Here is a 19,699-nt window from a genome sequence, read left to right on the forward strand (position 1 = left end):
AGTGACCCAGTGTAAGTAGTGTATCTAGCAGTGTAAGTCACCGTGGTGAATAAGGTGTGTGGGCTGATAACACTACACAGAGTTCATTGGAAGTCACTTTGAGAAAAGTGTCTGATAAATGAATAAATGTAAATGAACTGAATATCAAGTGACCTGCAGAGAGGCAGAACTCCGGTCTGGTGACAAAACATGTTGCTTATAACTGACACAGTTTTTAAAAAAACATTGAACTCGGCTGAAGTACTTTTGCGACAACAGGAATCTTAATTAAATATCGTACAAGGCTGTTATTATTTTTTTACAAAGTTCACTGAAGACTTTGTTCTAGAAAAAACGGTGTGTCTGCTGTTGAAGTCTGGAATTTTTTACTGAATTAGGGCTTGGTCCGTCCGTCCGCTCGTCCCCCCCGTGTGTGTGTGTGTCGGGCCCCTCAGCAACTCCTTCATCAAGGAAGTTCTGCGTTGTCGCCAGCCTCTCTTAATACCTCACTATTTACTTAGTTCCATAGTTCCTAGTTACGTCTTTTCTACTTGGACAGGGAGCGCGCGCGTACGCGTCGGGTCTGCGGGATGACCGAGCGCGCGGCCGCAACCGCGGTGAGCGCGAGTGTGAGCACTGGCGCGGTCTCGAACCCGCTCCCGAGCCCGGAGCACCCGGCTTGCTCCACTCTGGTGTACGACGCGCGCTTCTTAAGGAGCGCGCCAGCTATCTTCATCTTCGCGGAGCTCGTAAGTGTGTGTGTGTGTGTGTGTGTGTGTGTGTGTGTGTGTGTGTGTGTGTGTGTGTGTGTGTGTGTGTGTGTGTGTGTGTGGTCCAAGAACGCAGCAGCTCTCACCACTGCGCCACCTGCTGTCCTAAAAAGTACTTTAGCCAGATCAGGCGTCTTTTACACTGTGGCAGGCTAACAACCAATGTGACTGTGTGTGGCAAAATATGGTAAAAGTTTATGGTTACGCCGGTAGTCGAGCGTATGTCGCTGACCGATATAATTGACCGATGTCTGGATGGAGAAATAATTAAAATGATTTGTGTGAAACATGTCATTAGAGTGAGTGAATGTGGGAAACGGCGCGAGATGCCTTATTGCTATTCTTTTTCATCGTTTCCGCTTTCAGTAGTCTTTGTCCGAAATCATCTGTCCGAAAAGACCAAATTCCCTCAACATGGTGTACTACATCATGTCATAGCCCACCTCTAAATTTCCCAGAAACCATGTCATATGTATGTTTGTGTACATATCATATGTCATATGTGTGTGTGTATATGATGTCAGAAACTGTCCCACATTTTCCTTAATGAATATATTATGTGTCAGTAAGTGAATCTGTAGAACTTGTTGATATGGTTTAGGTGGTCTCACACACACACACACACACACACACACACACAATCTCATTATGCTGCCATTGTCATTTTCATATTCAAACATTTATTTTTCACTCTATTTTACTTTGTTGGGTTTCTGGGTTCCTTGTAGGAACGATGACAACTGGATCTTGTTCTAAACCTGGGGGTGGATCTGAGGCACAGGATGCTCTCAATATACACACACACACACACACACACACACACATTTTCGGAACCGCTTGTCCCATACGGGGTCACGGGGAACCAGAGCCTAACCCGGCAACACAGGGCGTAAGGCCGGAGGGGGAGGGGACACACCCAGGACGGGACGCCAGTCCGTCACAAGGCACCCCAAGCGGGACTCAAACCCCAGACCCACTGGAGAGCAGGACCCTGGTCCAACCCACTGCACCACCACGCCACCGCGCCCCCTGCTCTCAATATAACACGTGTAAATAGATGAAAATGAAATGCAGCAATATTACTATCTATCATGTAGCACTGTGTGATGGTAAGCAATTGTCATTGCACTAAACCCAGTCCAGTCTTTTCCCCAAATAGATGGAAGGACTTTTTTTCTGGAAGGTTCCCTTGCAATGTGGGGTCTGGAACAGGGAAAGAAGCAGCTGAAAGCAAACTGAAGCTAATTTACACAATGAATACAGAAAGGGGACCTGGTAGATGGGGCTGTTATTGAGTTGTGAGGAGTCTCTTCCTGCTTTCTGGACACACACACACAAAAAAGGCATTGTCTCAGTTTCTGAACAGGTTGCTTTTCGCAGCCCCACATCCTGTTACAGGAACCCATCCATGTTCATGTGATAAACCTGCTGGGCTTTCCCTGCTCATGGGGATGTCAGTACTTTGTGGCACAGAATTTTATCGACATTTTGTGCTCCTCTCAGACTGTATTTAGAATGCAGTATTATTATGAATGACAGTCAACCTGTGGAACCACTCACATCTCACCCCTCATCCTGCAGTTACTGATCGGTAATCTCGACCGAGAGCGTTGCAGCACAGTCAAATTATCACAGTGACAGCTCACTTAGAGGAAAAAGGAGGCTGAGCGCATTCACACACCATTTCCTATTTCCTGCTCATACTGTCAGATGTGCACCAAAGATAATTCAAGCACTGCTGCAGTTAAGGATGTTAGTGTGTAACCTCACAGATCACAGTTTTCATACCCCTTCCATAAGGGGCCTGGAGTAGGGACACATTGCCAGCAGCCATACAGTCATGTGGAGGCCAGCACGTGTGTGTATGTACAGTGAGAAACACACACACATTTTCAGAACTGCTTGTCCCATATGGGGTCGCGGGGAACCAGAGCCTACCCGGCAACACAGGGCGTAAGGCCGGAGGGGGAAGGGGACACACCCAGGATGGGATGCCAGTCCGCCACAAGGCACCCCAAGCGGGACTTGAACCCTAGACCTACCAGAAAGCAGGACTGTGGTCCAACCCACTGCGCCACCGCACCCCTTCAGTGAGAAACACACACACACACACACACACACACATTTCCAGAACCGCTTGTCCCATACGGGGTCACGGGGAACCGGAGCCTACCCGGCAACACAGGGCGTAAGGCCGGAGGGGGAAGGGGACACACCCAGGATGGGACACCAGTCCGCCACAAGGCACCCCAAGCGGGACTTGAACCCCAGACCTACCAGAAAGCAGGACTGTGGTCCAACCCACTGCGCCACCGCACCCCTTCAGTGAGAAACAATATAGGGATAATGGAACGGTGCAGATGTGGAGCACCTTCTGAATGTTTTTCTCCACAACGGCTCTCAGAATTGCTACGTGAATATGATGTGTTTGTGCAGGATGCCAGTTGACCCCTATGTCAGCATGGGGGCGGAGGAAGGAACCCAAAGCACTTGCTGGGAAATTAATTCATTGCCACAGCCAGGCCGTGTTTCATGACACGTCACAGTTTAACCATTTAGAGGCATACTTCTGTATGCAGCCGGGGTCATCTGCTAACATCTTAACTTCTGCCGTGTGTAATCAGAAGACCAGCTGGGTTTCACCATGGCATCGGGAAACAGGCCCCTCCCCTCCACTTTCTTCTCCTCCCACATAGAACAGGGTCTCAAACCGCATTGCAGATGGCTCTCCTGCAGTCCTTTCAATTTGGCCAACCATTTTCCATTGTGCTCTGTGGCAACTTAGACAAACAACTGACCGGAAACGGAAACAGCCCCATTATTCATTTTCACAGGAGGAAGTGGAGCCTAAACAGTAAAGAAACAGCAGGAGCAGAAAAGTGCACACTAACACTGTCATATTTGTCCCTTAAAATCATATCATTGTTCCCCACAACCCTGTCCCAAGTGACACTGGGGTCTGTAAGATGGATGTGTGAATGACCTGGCATGATATGTGTGGAGGTGACACGTTATGTAAAGTCATGATAGTGGTGACACATTACCGAGGTGATACATGACAAAGATGACACACTATGGAGGTGATGCACTATGGAGGTAACGTGTGATGGAGATGACACGTGACTGATATGACACACCATGGAAGTGACATGATGGAGGTGACACACTAAACGAGCAATATTTTCCACTGGTTGTCCCAGTACAGTTCACACACAGATAGAAAACACTGCACAGCATAGAGAAGCTGAGATTTGTCACAGAGCACAGCATAGAGATAGAAGATAAAAGCTCATGAGGGAAGGAATGTCTCAAAAGGAAGTAGACAATCTGGAGCCTCCAGAGAGATGGTGCATTTATCTCCACTTTGAGCTCATATATCAACACATACCAAAGTTATGTTGTGAAGCCTCCAGGCCACTGTGTGTGGACCCACACAGTGCTGAAACACACTGTCCCCCATCTTCCACTGCCCAGGTGTTCGGGCTCCTGGTGTGGATGTTGATCACAGGGACAGAGTACTTCCATGTTCCAGCATTCGGATGGGTCATGTTTGTGGCCGTCACCTACTGGGTGCTCACTGTCTTCTTCCTCATCATGTACCTCACCAATGCCCGTGCCAGGATGCCTCGGGTCCCCTGGACCACAGTGGTGAGTTTAAATATTATTATTACAAACGGGGCAGCGGGAGGAGGGGGAGGGGTTTGGGCAGTGGTTAGAGGCACTGCCTCTGTATTGGGGAGTCCTGGGTTCCAATCCCAAGGTACGTTACCCTGACCTGACAGAGTGAAAAGTTCCCTGCTGTATAAATGAGTAAATCAGTGTACACAGCTTAACACTGCATGTCTCTTTGTATCAGATGTAAAAATTGAAATGTAAGTAAATATATAAACAAACTGCCCTCCCTAGGCTTCAGGTTATGAGTCCACACACACACACACACACACACACTCAGCCTGCTGGAAATGAAAGGTACACTTGCTTTGCTTCCACTCCTTTGTCCAGTGTGTCTTCCACTGTAATATCCAGGTTACCCAGGTGGACTCACACCTATGGCCCAGGCACAAAAAAACAAAACTGTCCAATACATACTGACACTGGCATTTTGCACAGATATCATCATTCCAAGATGTTGGGTGTGAAGGTTGTCGTTCCTTCCTGTACCCCCTGCCCCCTCACAGGCACTAGGTTTCAATGTCAGTGGTGCAGTGTTTTATCTGGTGGCCATAATCCTGGAGGCAACATCCCTCCACTTGGCCAACAAAAAACAGCACACCTTTGACAGCTGGACTGCCTCCATGGTGAGAAAAACACAGCCTTGGCGAGCTCCTTCTCCAGCAACTTGTCTTTTGCCTCCCAGAAAACAATGATTAAAATAGCATTCTTAAATGAAACAATTAATGTGTGGACATCTGTTCCTCTGTTTCAGTTCTTCGCCTTCCTCGTAGCACTTTGCTATGCAGTCCACGCATACTTCAGTTACAGAGCGTGGGCATCTCATGGAGAGCATCAGTAGTCATGAACTTACTGGGAAATATGATTTCTCTAAATGTGCCAAAACATTTGAACACTTGAGTCCTTTGTAAACTGTGCAGGTGTGAATGTTTACAAAACTAGGGTGTTGTAACACTGTCTTTGATCTGTTTCTTCACAAGCATAAAGACAAATGTGACAGTGACAGTAATACTCCATGAAAATAACGAGTATGTATTTCAGCCATGTACATAATTTTATGATGTTTTTTCATGATAATTATGAAGGAGTCTGGATATACCATTAATTGGTTTTCAGGAAATGCAATACTCACATCTCAAAGCTGGAAATATATGTGAAGATGATTAATTATGTCTTAGTTATTCTGACAGATATCTGATCTGGTTATTACTTTTCACATACATTAATATTAATTAGACTATATTGTTTATAAGTAATAGAGCTTACAGGAGTTTTAATTTATTTGAACAAGAAGGAAAAAGTTAATTTCATGTGTGATGTTTTGTGATATCAGAAATTAAGTTTTAAGTGTGAAGTACAAGAATGGTTTTACATTAAAACAACAGCTACAAAATGTATAAAATTTGACAGTTGCAATATTGAGGATGAAATAACCTGAGGATTTTTTAACTTTTCTGTCTGACATTAAAGTATTAATTTAGTAGAAATGTTTCTCTCTGTCACTTACAACTGGCTGTTTTACTGTTAAGTGGTCATCATATATAACCTCCCAAAGTGATTAAATTGAATCTCTTCAACTGTATCTGGATTAAATCCATGGGTCTTTGAGCAAAGGATGTCTGTCCATCTCCATCTGTACATTCAGGCTGCACAGGTTCACACATTTCTGGAATACTTTAGATGTAAAAGGAAACTGTGCAGAAATGGCCTATTTGAAGGTAATGGGGAAAAACCTTGATAAGTAGAACAATGTTAAGCAGAAAGATGCTGTGTGTGACAGAATGTGGACTCTGTCAGAATATGGACTCAGTATGAACGTGGACCGTCTATGTAAATGGACCGTGTGTGTAAATGGACTCAGTTTGAACATGGATTCTGTGTGAATGTGGACCCTGTGTGAACGTGGATTGAACGCGGACCCTGTGTGAACATGAACGTGGACTGAATGTGGACTGTGTGTGAACGTGGACTGAACGTGGACTGTATGTGTAAGTGGATTGTCTGTGAATGTGGACCCTAAATGTGGACCCTGTGTGAACGTAGACCGTGTGTGAACGTGGATTGAACGTGGACCCTGTGTGAACGTGGATTGAACGTGGACCCTGTGTGAACGTGGACTGAACATGAACCCTATGTGACGGTGGACTCTACCTACAGCACCCCCTTCTGCTTGTACTCCTTGTCTGCTCTGAAGGGGTGCCTGGGAGCAGTCAGCCAGCTGACTACATTCTGACCCATCGCTATCATCCCTGTCTGACCATCCTCAGTTGCCCCTCAGAGGACAGAACCCAGCAGAGGTGACAGCGTGGCTGAAAAACGCTCACTGCTTTCAGCAAACAGCTAAATCTCCTGTCCAATGGGGCACATTCTGGAATGCGTCGCCACCTTGCGTCTTCACTCCATGCTGTCATTTACAACTGTGATGTCCTTGTGCCCCTCAGCGTTGCTGTTTACCCTGCTAGAGTGTAAGTGGTGTAAATGCAGGTTCTGAATACAGATCCAAAGATGGTAGCACCAAGAACTACACTAGCTGCTGCCCCCCTAAGAATCCTTTAACTATTGGCTGGTCAGTGCAGTAAAAGTATTATTATTATTATTATTATTATTATTATTATTATTATTGCCTGAATAAACACAGCTATCAAACAGAAAATAAGTGATGATGATGATTATGATGATTCACTACATCCACAGTGTCTCTTTCACTTGCTGGTGTGACCAGGTGATTCAATGATCTGATTGTTCTTCTCTTTAGACACTGAAATGCTTTAGTATCTCCAAATGGACTGGCATCTTCTCCACACTCTCCGTCTTCTTCATGCTCTTCCAGCAACTACCAAGATAAAGGAAGCATTGCAGCTGCTCCTCGTTCTGCCTCATGCCTCCTGACTACTGCTGTGTTGCCCGGGTTTGAATCGCATCTCCTGTTGCTGTAACCTTGTTTGCGGTGTTTAGCTGCTTACAGTTATTTACCCACTTATGCAGCTAGGCAATTTTACTAGAGCAATGTAGAGTAAGTACCTTGCTCAAGGCTACTACAGCCACAAGGTGGATTTTGACTTGCAACCTCTGGTTCCAAAGGCAGCAGCTTTAATCTCTCTAGGCTAGAAGTTGCCCCCAAGTCACCTTGAATGAACAGTAAAGTAAAAGTTATCCTGCTGCATAAGTGGGCGAATCATTGTAAGACAGGATGTCTTGAACGGAAGCGTGCGGTAAAGCAATAAACTGAGAGGAAAAGCAGAAGCTCCACAGTTTCCCTTAATGTTTGCCCCACCCCGCGGAAGTGAGCTTTTTCTGCGCTCTCGCAACTCTTTGAGCCTCTTTCATTTATAGCATTTCACTTCCACACACAATGGCTAATGTTTCAACAAGAGCCATGACGGTGAGCACTGTGAACGCGAGCACGAGCACGGGCACTACATGGGTCAACATGGGCTACACCAGGTCTTACGAGGGAATGCTCAAGGTGACCCAAGTGGTAAGGGTCCGAACCGATGGAGATATATGTGAAAGGTGTATGTTGCATGTAGGTACAGCATATAGGAAGACATGGGCTCCTGTAAGGGTAGACGTGGGTGGGCACGTGACAGTACATAGCAGTGTGTGACGCTGCTACCAGTAAACTGTGGTGTGTGTCAGTGTGTGTCGGTGTGTGTTGATGCCTTGTTACACTTCATTGCTGGCGCTGTGGATGCACTCCGGTCCATACTTATACGAAAGCATTGAATCGCAGATTTATATATTTGTTTGTTTGCTTTTAGTTATGTTGAACAGTGCAGTAAATGAAGTCTTCCAACAAAATGAGTACAGTATGTGAAGTTTCTCATTACTTGTAGCTGTCACCCCACTCTGAGTCTCCAGGACAGTGTACAGGGCAGTATACAGGATAGTGTACAGTACCGCACATGTGTAAGTACAGCACGGGTAGCTCAGGGACACGTAGCCTTCCTCGTCACACTCATCCTTGTATCCTGGTATCTGCTTCTACACTGCAGGGTGCCTCTCTGTGGTCAGGAGCCTGTTAGGGAAGCACATGTCACTATGGGGGCCTACTGGTTAGCACTATAACCTATGGAGGTGGAGGTTGCAGGTTTGAATGCCATCTCCTACAGTAGTGACCTGCACCATGACATTTTCCCTGAATTTATGCAGTAAAAATTAACATGCTGATAAAGGCAGGGGTATGGTGGCACAGCAGGTAAAGATGGTATCTCACAGTTGCTGAGTTGCTCGATGAGTGTGGGGTTTGACAGCCATGTACAGAAGAAGGCCCTGGTAAACCACAGTAAACCAGGAAGTTCACTGATGTATATCTACAATATATGTAGTTTTGGTACCTAGGCACTGGGCTATGGTACAGGCTACTGTCAGTAGTGAAATAAAAACTTTGGGATGCTGAGTTCTCTCTCTAACGCTTTAAACATGACCAAGTTTAAGCTATAACTTAATCAAGTTTAAGCTATAGCTTTAAGCATGAACTGATGTGCTGAGCCTGTAGAAAGATTCCACAGGGTGCCATATCAAACCTACCGGGTTTCCCATATGAAGAGCTTCCTCTGCATAATTAACAGAGTAATTTCATCATCTTACATTCATAGTGTCTCTTCATATACAACAGAGATTGTCCTAGGATTTGGATTTGGACTAATTTACAGAAAATACTATCATCTCAGCATTCTGTTATTGTAGTCATATGTACCAGATGGTATCTGGCTGCCAAAGAGACTTAAAAGTTTGCTGCTCAGTGTTTAATTCTGTCATTTTTCCACATGTAATTTTTACGGTCAATACATTTTTAATTGAATTAAACTACATGGAGGATATTTCCAGACCTATAAAGGAATGGACAATATCTATTGCAAAAAGGTATACTTCATTGTGATACTAACAATATCAGTTATTAAAGTGCCTATTATTCAAAATTTACTGTAAAAACAGCTATAGAGCCTACAATGAAACTGTAATAAGGTATTTCCTGAACCTGATCCATATTTGATACCTTTCTGAAAGATCTGAACTTTATGGGAATTTATATAGATGAGAAGTCATGGGTAAAACATATTGATATTAAGGCAAAACAAATTTCAAAAGTTGTTGCTTTGAATAAAAAAATAAAAAATCTGGGGGGGCGCGGTGGTGCAGTGGGTTGGACCGGGTCCTGCTCTCCAGTGGGTCTGGAGCTCGAGTCCCGCTTGGGGTGCCTTGCGATGGACTGACATCCCGTCCTGGGTGTGTTCCCTCCCCCTCCGGCCTTATGCCCTGTGTTGCCGGGTAGGCTCCGGTTCCCCACGACCCCGTATGGGACAAGCGGTTCACAAAATGTGTGTGTGTACAAAAAATCTTTGCCAGGAAATACTTTATTATAAATTTGCTCAAAATGAATTCTGGGTGCATCTTTAATTTGGCAGGGAAACCTAAACCAGTCAACAGAAAGTATTGTGATGATAATTTGGATCATAAGCACTTATTCAGAAATTTGACAGGACAAGCCTTATAACTGTTCTTATGAATCCTCATTGTCAAGATCACTACAACTTTTCTTGTTAGTTTTGTTTTGTACCTCTGTCAGACTAGTCATGATACTATAACTGAATGTTAGCTGTTAGCTGTTAGCTGTTAGCTGTTATGCCCCCGGGAACAAGCGAAGCACCTGCGGTTAATTGAACCCCTGGGATATAAGGAGCTCTGAGTCCAGACTATGATGCTGATTCTCGCAAACACCTTCGTGGTTTTGCAGTATCAGCGTCTTTGCCTTGCTTGCTCCCATGTTCCTGGTTTCTGACTCTTGTCCGTTCTCTCTGACTACTGACCTTTGGATTGTGTATATTGTGATGTTCGTGCCTTGCAAGACCTTCTCCTGTCCCTGACTTCGTTTATGTCCAGTCCTACAAACCTCGCTGAAAGATTAAAACCAACCCGCGATTGGGTCCACTACCTACCTGTCTCTAGTCTAGCCTTCTTGTGTCATACATGGCGTTAGCGTTCCATAATCTGCCCGGTCTGATCAAACGGATCACCTTTCAAGCATTTGCTACAGAGTACACTACCTTTTCCTGGTGAATGATCACATCTGCACTTTCTTATCCATATTTGATACCATTCCTTATTCTTTTATTTGTTTGGGAATCTGTACATTATTCAAATAAATCCACAAAATAATGAAGCACTTGGAATTCCCAGATTTTACACTCAAGGCAGCAAACACCTGTACCCATCATTACTTAGTTAGAGCATTAGTATTTACTTTACAAGGCCAGATAAACTTTCTGTTGAAATTTGGGTATGTCTGCAAAGCAGTCGAACTAAGTTACGAAGCTCTGTCACACAATTTCCCTTCCTGAAGATCACACACACACACACGGGCTGAACCGCTTGTCCTGAGCGGGGTTGTGGGGAGCCCGAGCCTCACCCGGCAACACAGGGCGCAAGGCTGGAGGGGGAGGGGACACACCCAGGACGAGATGCCAGTCCGCTGCAAGACACCCCAAGCAGGACTCAAGCCCCAGACCCACCAGAGAGCAGGACCCAGCCAAGCCCACCCCACACCACCCTGAGGATCAGATTATTTAAATATTTTAACATTTGTTTGCTGATCCAGATTTAATACACAGTAGACGCTGCACAAATTTGTGACATAATGTCTGGACTTGGCTTGTTCTTGTATTTACTCACTTGCTAGGAACATAAATTGCCCCTTAAGAATTTTTTACACCAGAAGAAACTGAAGTACTTATTAAATGACAATCCTTTCTCCTTGTTGTATTTATTTTTGTAACTAGTACAGTTAAACACATAGCATTGTGTGCCTCTTCTCGACCACATTTTTTCAAAAATATTGGCCTACTGGAGTCATCCAACATGATGCCATGACCTATCTATGTACGTATATGTGTGCATCTATTTTGAAATTGGGGTTATTGTTATTATACCATTACATGTTTATAATTTCTTTGTATAATTTTAAGATTTCCAACATACCAGTTAATATTATTAACACAGTTATTAATTTGTAGTAAGAATTATAAATATATTATGTTACACAGCTCATGGTTTTATTCAGTGTAACTTACGTTTTCCCTTTCTTTCACTTGGGTTGTTTCAGGATAAGTACCTGATTAAAGGCAAAGGAGTAAAAAGTGGTTAAAGGGCTGTGCCTTTTCTTGTACTCTTTAGCAATGTTGCTGCAAGCCTTATGCCCTGCTGCACACACATTTGTCTTTTACTCCCCTGAGTGCTACTGCTGTTACATTTTTTGTTTGCCAGTACTTGTCAGGTTGTCATGTCTATGACATAAGAGCCCATCATGGGACTTCATTTCTCAAGTCCCTGTCCAGTCCACCTCCTACTCTGCATCACGTGGTGGTTTTGGCACCTTTGCCCACTGAAAGTTTTTCTTTGTCTGTGTCATTCCCTGTTCCAGGTGGTGCTCCTCATCGCATTCCTCTGTGTGCACTGCTCCTCATTGTGGACTGACTACTCCGCCTACCGATTCTTTGAGGTGGTCACGCTCTGGTTCCACATAACTTTCCTCATCTTTCTCATCATGCATATCTTACAGCTTCAGAGCAAACTGTCATGCATCAACTGGACCATGACGGTGGGTGTTCAGAAGCGACGCTGATCTTCTAAAGCCTTACCTGTTCATTCTGCAGCTTCTGTGTAGGGTGTTAGAGTGTGTTTCAAATATGTGAATTAATGATGCACACATTATTGATCATATACCACTGACACAAATTCTTGGCATTGTTTATTTTTTTGATTGTCCAAAATCAATTCAGAAAAGTGGGAGGTAGGTTAATTGATTGATCATTTTGACAGCCTCATGGGCACCACTGAGGATATCATCTGCAGGCTCTAAAGCCACTTGTCCTGAGGGGGGGTTGAAGCAAACCAGAGCCTAGCCTGGCAATGCATGGCTGGGGACACACCCCAGAGAGGATTCCAGTATGCTGGAGGGCACTCCAAGTAGGACTTGAACCCCAGACTGCAACTAAATGACTGCAACTAAACTCCTCCTGTAGCTGACAACCAAGGTCTCACATCACTGTGGAGTTCTGTCACACTGCTACATGCTGAACTCCTTCAGCTCTGCAATATTTGCAGGTTTTCAAGCAGGAACAGCTCTTATCAGGTTAAATTGTATTTTAGTGTCAAAAATTTGAAAAACAGAGAATATTGGGCAAATATATTTGAAAAGCACTGAAAACCAGGGTTGCCTCAGTCTGCACTGGTGGGTTTGGCTGTAATGACTGCATCTGAACACACACACATTTTCAGAACCGCTTGTCCCATACGGGGTCACGGGGAACCGGAGCCTAACCCGGCAACACAGGGCGGAAGGCCGGAGGGGGAGAGGACACACCCAGGACGGGACGCCAGTCCGCCACAAAGCACCCCAAGCGGGACTCGAACCCCAGACCCACTGGAGAGCAGGACCCGGTCCAACCCACTGTGCCACCGCGCCCCCTCGCATCTGAACACTTCCGTCTCATTTTTAACTTTGGGCTTTATCTCAAGGTGTGTTTCAAGTGCTGACTTGGTGTCTGTGTGTCTGTCTTTGTGTTTGGTTAGGAGTTCCTGCACTACATCATTGGCGCCTCCCTCACCTTCATTGCCTCCACAGTGGCTGCGGTGAAGAGCTATGGGTTGTCATCCCTCGTGGCTGGTTCAGTGAGTTCCTTTAATATTGAATTTGGTACATAATTGACATTACGCCCAGATGACATGCTTTGCTCCCTGGTTGTGTGGCAGGATCCAGCAGTGCTGTATATCAGCAAGCTGGTGTTCTTAACCATGGTGTTCCTGTTGCTGCCCACCCCTGTGCGCACCTTGCTATTATCAAGCAGTAGCAGATTGTTGGGAAATGCCAAATAAGGCTAACCAGTGATCAAACTGCTCCTCCGTGAACCGCCACCTTACCGTGGTGGAGGGGTTTGAGTGCCTGAATGAGTCCAGGAGCTATGTTGTCTGGGGCTATATGCCCCTGGTAGGGTCTCCCATGGCAGACAGGTCCTGGATGACAGACGAGACAAAGCGCGGTTCAAAAACCCCTTATGACGGAAAAATCAAGGCTTTCGTTTACCCCGCCCGGTATGGGGTCACCGGGGCCCCACCCTGGAGCCAGGCCTGGGGGGGGGCTCGCATGCGAGCGCCTGGTGGCCAGGTCTATGCCCACGGGGCCTGGCCGGGCTCAGCCCGAAGCCATGATGTGGAGCCGCTCTTCGGTGGGCTCACCACCTGCCGGAGAAACCGTAAGGGGCCGGTGCGTTGTGATTTGGGCGGTGGTCAGGGCCGAGTGCCCGGCCGACCCAAACCTCGGGCGCCAACTCTGGTTTTTGGGACTTGGAATGTCACCTCACTGGCGGGGAAGGAGCCTGAGCTGGTGCGGGAAGTCGAGAGATACCGTCTAGATATAGTCGGGCTCACTTCCACTCACAGCTTGGGTTCTGGAACCACTCTCCTCGATCGGGGGTGGACTCTCCACTATTCTGGCGTTGCCCAAGGTGAGAGGCGGCGGGCTGGTGTGGGCTTATTAATAGCCCCCCAGTTCAGCCGCCATGTGTTGGAGTCTACCCCGGTGAATGAGAGGGTCGTCTCCCTACGCCTTCGGGTCAGGGAACGGTCTCTCACTGTCGTTTGTGCTTATGCGCCTAGCGGCAGTGTAGAGTACCCGGCCTTTTTAGAGTCCCTGGGGGGCGTGCTGGAAAGCGCTCCCACTGGGGACTCTGTCGTTCTACTGGGGGACTTTAACGCCCACGTGGGCAGCGACAGTGATACCTGGAGGGGCGTGATTGGGAGGAACGGCCTCCCTGATCTGAACCCGAGCGGTGAGTTGTTATTGGATTTCTGTGCTAGTCGCGGTTTATCCATAACGAACACCATGTTCATGCATAAGGGTGTCCATCAGTGCACTTGGCACCAGGACACCCTAGGTCGGAGGTCGATGATCGACTTTGTAGTCGTTTCTTCTGACCTTCGGCCATATGTCTTGGACACTCGGGTGAAGAGAGGGGCTGAGCTGTCAACTGATCACCACCTGGTGGTGAGTTGGATTCGATGGAAAAAGCTGGACAGACCTGGCAGGCCCAAACGCATAGTGAGGGTCTGTTGGGAACGTTTGGCGGAAGCCCCTGTCAGAGAGGTCTTCAACTCCCACCTCCGACAGAGCTTCAACCAGGTCCCGAGGGAGGTGGGGGACATTGAGTCTGAATGGACTATGTGCCGCGCCTCCATTGTCGGGGCGGCGGTTCGGAGCTGCGGCCATAAGGTCTCCGGCGCCTGTCGCGGTGGCAATCCCCGAACACGGTGGTGGACACCGGAAGTAAGGGATGCCGTCAAGCTGAAGAAGGAGTTCTATCGGGCCTGGCTGGCTCATGGGACTTCTGAAGCAGCTGACGGGTACCGACGGGCCAAACGGAGCGCGGCTCTGGCAGTCGCCGCGGCAAAAACTCGGGCTTGGGAGGAGTTCGGTGAGGCCATGGAGGAAGACTTTCGGTCGGCCTCAAAGAGATTCTGGCAAACCGTCCGGCGACTCAGAGGGGGGAAGCGGTGTTCCACGAACACTGTTTACAGTGGAAGTGGTGCGCTGCTGACCTCAGCTGAGGATGTCCTCGGTCGGTGAAAGGAGTACTTTGAGGATCTCCTCAATCCCTCCGACACGCCTTCCGTAGAGGAAGCTGAGACTGGGGACTTGGAGGGGGACTCGTCCATTACCCTGGCTGAAGTTGCTGAGGTAGTCAAAAAACTCCTCGGTGGCAAGGCTCTGGGGGTGGATGAGATCCGCCCCGAGTTTCTCAAGTCTCTGGATGTTGTGGGGCTGTCTTGGCTGACACGCCTCTGCAGCATCGCGTGGAGTTCGGGAACGGTGCCTCTGGACTGGCAGACCGGGGTGGTGGTCCCTCTTTTTAAGAAGGGGGACCGGAGATTGTGTTCCAACTACAGGGGGATCACACTCCTTAGCCTCCCTGGGAAAGTCTATGCCAGGGTACTGGAAAGGAGAATCCGACCGATAGTCGAACCTCGGATTCAGGAGGAGCAATGCGGTTTTCGCCCTGGCCGTGGAACACTGGACCAGCTCTATACCCTCACTAGGGTGCTGGAGGGTTCGTGGGAGTTTGCCCAACCAGTCCACATGTGTTTTGTGGACCTGGAGAAGGCATTCGACCGTGTCCCTCGTGGCATCCTGTGGGGGGTACTTCGGGATTATGGGGTTCGGGGCTCGTTGCTACAGGCTGTTCGTTCCCTGTATGACCGGAGCAGGAGCTTGGTTCGCATTGCCGGCAGTAAGTCAGACCTGTTCCCGGTGCATGTTGGACTCCTCCAGGGCTGCCCTTTGTCACCGATTCTGTTCATTATCTTTATGGACAGAATTTCTAGGCGCAGCCAGGGAACGGAGGGTGTCTGTTTTGGTGGCCGCGAGATCTCGTCTCTGCTTTTTGCGGACGATGTGGTCCTGTTGGCTTCATCAAGTCAAGACTTGCAGCGTGCACTGGGGAGGTTTGCAGCCGAGTGCGAAGCGGCGGGGATGAGAATCAGCACCTCCAAATCCGAGGCCATGGTTCTCAGTCGGAAAAAGGTGGATTGCCCCCTCCGGGTTAGGGGGGGAGTTGCTCCCTCAAGTGGAGGAGTTTAAGTATCTCGGGGTCTTGTTCACGAGTGAGGGAAAAATGGAGCAGCAGGTCGACAGACGGATCGGTGCGGCGTCCGCAGTAATGCGGTCATTGTACCGGTCTGTTGTGGTGAAAAGGGAGCTGAGTCGTAAGGCGAAGCTCTCAATTTACCGGTCGATCTACGTTCCTACCCTCACCTATGGTCATGAACTCTGGATCATGACCGAAAGAATGAGATCGCGGATACAAGCGGCAGAAATGAGTTTCCTCCGCAGAGTGGCTGGGCGCACCCTTAGGGATAGGGTGAGGAGCTCAGTCACCCGGGAGGAGCTCGGAGTAGAGCCGCTGCTCCTCCGCATCGAGAGGAGCCAGTTGAGGTGGCTCGGGCATCTGTTCCGGATGCCTCCTGGACGCCTCCCTGGGGAGGTGTTCCGGGCTTGTCCCACTGGGAGGAGGCCTCGGGGCAGACCCAGGACACGTTGGAGAGACTATGTCTCCCGGCTGGCCTGGGAACGCCTTGGGGTTCCCCCAGAGGAACTGGAGGAGGTGTGCGGGGAGAGGGAAGTCTGGAGGACTCGGACTGCTGCCTCCGCGACCCGGCCCCGGATAAAGCGGAGGAAGATGGATGGATGGATGGACAGTGATCAAACTGGTGTGGAACACAAATTCCTGTGTTGGCTCACGTCAGCAGCACCAAAGTAAAAGGGCACATCAGCTCAGACCCACTGTGGAGTTTGTCCTCCGAACTCATGTTTCTCCTCTATTTTTTCATTATCAACACTGGCATAAAACAACAGCTCAGGATCGCCTAAATTTCTCCCAAGAATAATTTGGTAGGTCTATGAGGTGGCCTTGGTGGCCTGAACACAGCAAACGCCATAACATGACACACGGGATTTGAAGGTGGCCACATCTTCAGATCCATCTTGCGCATCACAGCTGACCCCCAGTCAAACAGAAGTTCTGTGTCCACAGTCTGCTCTGACTCATAGATGTTCCTGCAGGTTTGAGCAGGTCTTGGTGGAGAGTCAAGTGACCAAATGCTACAGAGACACACAGCAAAGGCTGATGACCCTCACTCATCTCTTGGCGCATGTTGAATGATAGTGTTGTTGAATGTTCTTTATCACACACAGGCCTTAAGGACTGATGGCTATCTTGACCCGTTCTGCATATTTTCATGTTTTTCCAACAGAAAGTAAACAGTAACTTTCCGATAAGTTTGCAGGGAAGAGGAAGGAAAGGGCTGTACAAAAATGTACGCTGTTGAAATGACCTTAGGTCACATTGGTGGTGCAGGATTGTGCTTGGCCACAACTGACACATTGTTGGGAACTGTACTTGGAAACAGTACAGTGGTGGTTGTGGAAGAAGTGAGATTTAGACCAGATGCTTTCATTTCAGCAGACGTAGAATTTCTTCAGGTAGCCAGCCATTGTTCAATAATGAGAGCCATTCTCAAGACTATGAGTGCCACTCTAACTACTCGCACATTAATAATAAGTGTTATATACTGCTGGGTATCACATGTGATCTTTTGATTCTACACACATAGTGGTTAGTGCACACTATTTAATGTTACCGTGGTCAACTGTTATACTCTCTCTCAGCTGTTTTGTTGAGTTCGGCTGCTCAACACACTCCTTCCCTTGAAGTATGATTTGTACATGAAACAGCTGTTGGATGAACTTCTCATTTCCGAAATATAACCTGGCCAGATTGCACGTGCAGGGAAAAGGTAACGGACTCATAATACCACACCTCTGCATTTCTTGTATGCAGCGCTCTTGTGTTTGACACTTGAGAATAAATGTTTGTGCTCAATGGGGGGTGCGGTGGCGCAGTGGGTTGGACCGCAGTCCTACTCTCCGGTGGGTCTGGGGTTTGAGTCCCGCTTGGGGTGCCTTGCGACGGACTGGCGTCCCGTCCTGGGTTTGTCCCCTCCCCCTCCGGCCTTCCGCCCTGTGTTACCGGGTAGGCTCCGGTTCCCCGTGACCCCGTATGGGACAAGCGGTTCTGAAAGTGTGTGTGTGTGTGTGTGTGTTTGTGCTCGCTGTCATGGTACAGGACACAGTGTTTGTGAGCAGCGCACAAGCAGCTCAGGTACCAGAAGAACCTGTGTCCTTGTTTTTGTTCAGAGCTGAATGACAGTTGTAAAGATCTGTTTCTTCTGCAGGTGTTTGGATTCATTGCAACCAGTCTGCTGGTCATTAGCATGTGGTTTTCCTACAAGGTTACGTACGGGCAGCCGACAACAAGTGAGTAACATTCTTATTTGTTTCTGTGATACTCAGTCAATACCACATTGTGTTTTTTTTTCTGTTACCTTAAAAAGAGTAACAACAGAGTAATGACTTTCAACAACAGTTTTATATATTTATTTGATATAGAAGCTGTAAAAAATACACACACGCACACGCACTTTCAGAACCGCCTGTCCCACACGGGGAACCGGAGCCAACCCGGTAACACAGGGCGTAAGGCCAGAGGGGGAGGGGACACACCCAGGACGGGACATCAGTCCGTCACAAGGCACCCTAAGTGGGACTTGAACCCCAGACCCACCGGAGAGCAGGACTGTGGTCCAACCCACTGCGCCACCGCACCCCTCCTGTAAAAAATAATTAATATTAAATAGGTTGTTATGGATATTTATTTACACATTGCAATTAATTTCTGAAAATACAGGCTTTATTGCCATTGCACTGGTAAAGCATGGATTTGTAAATCCATCAATTCTTTTTAAACTGGAATCTTTACAATGAAATTATCACTGATATCATTGTAGTTACAGTACAAGGTAGTCACAGGTTATAACAGTTTGATTGCAAAAATGCAAATTAAATACAAAATCAGCATAACTACATACAGCATTACCATTAGGAAACGATGTGACATAAAAATAAACATTGTTACTGAAAATATGACATGCAAATAGAAGCAGGTCAGTTATGACTGTAAACTGTGTTAAAACTAAGTCACAGTGCTGAGCATTTACCTAATACATACTTCACTGGTTTCATTACAAACATGTTTATATTATGCCCAGTGTGTTTAAATGTATTTTTTGTTGTAGGTTGTATTTTTTGCTAATTTTTCCCTTCTTTCTTTTAGGTATAAATGTGTAATTCATTTGGTACATTTTCTGCAAAGATACTGAACAAAATCTCACATGGCAGTGACTGTCCAGAGTTACATTAATTCATCTGGCAGATGCTTTTTTGCAAAATGACGCACAGTCAAAGAAGTGTTCAGTTTTAAACAACCCGCTTACTGTTCATAAAGACATGTTCTATGGAAACAAATTGCGTCTTTTGGGGCCAGTTTAATTGGCCCACTATAATTGTTATTTTACCATCTGACGTGCTTTATTATGTTTACATAAACTTGGCACAGTATTATAGTTTATTACGAAATGTGTCAGTGTTTTTTCTGCTCTGTTGCAATATCATCACCTTAAACAATCATACCAATCGGCTGATGCGTTTTTGAGAGACATTTGTTGTGAATCAGGTACAATATTTAAATGTAAAATTTGTGTTAGTGCTTTAAAGATAGAGGGGTGTGGTGGTGCAGCAGGTTTGGCCAGGGCCTGCTCTCTGGCAAATCTGGGGTTTGAGTCCTGCCTGAGGTTCCCTGCGATGGACTGGCACCCCCCCGGGTGTGTCC

The 19,699-nt window shown here is 47.1% G+C and overlaps 1 protein-coding gene across 7 annotated transcripts; it reads left to right on the plus strand.

The window, feature by feature from the left end:
- Nucleotides 1-451: 451 nt before the first annotated feature.
- On the plus strand, nucleotides 452-19,610 carry LOC108927846 (CKLF-like MARVEL transmembrane domain-containing protein 8). 7 transcript variants are annotated; one of them, XM_018741428.2, is made up of 7 exons: nucleotides 4,329-4,397; nucleotides 6,689-6,886; nucleotides 7,177-7,803; nucleotides 11,842-12,018; nucleotides 12,993-13,091; nucleotides 18,207-18,288; nucleotides 19,145-19,610. In XM_018741428.2, exons 3-7 carry the CDS (start codon nucleotides 7,774-7,776, stop codon nucleotides 19,156-19,158), a joined length of 402 nt encoding a protein of 133 aa, XP_018596944.1. In that variant the 5' UTR covers nucleotides 4,329-4,397; nucleotides 6,689-6,886; nucleotides 7,177-7,773; the 3' UTR covers nucleotides 19,159-19,610. The 7 variants fall into 7 exon arrangements, with proteins under 7 accessions (XP_029104385.1, XP_029104386.1, XP_018596942.1 ...); XM_029248554.1 differs by having other exon boundaries at nucleotides 4,340-4,397; nucleotides 7,177-7,899; XM_029248552.1 differs by lacking the exons at nucleotides 6,689-6,886; nucleotides 7,177-7,803 and adding an exon at nucleotides 452-728 and having other exon boundaries at nucleotides 4,224-4,397.
- The last annotated feature ends 89 nt before the right edge of the window (nucleotides 19,611-19,699 follow it).

The sequence above is a fragment of the Scleropages formosus genome, chromosome 23 (genome assembly GCF_900964775.1).
Source record: "Scleropages formosus chromosome 23, fSclFor1.1, whole genome shotgun sequence".
NCBI classification, from domain to species: Eukaryota; Metazoa; Chordata; class Actinopteri; order Osteoglossiformes; family Osteoglossidae; genus Scleropages; species Scleropages formosus.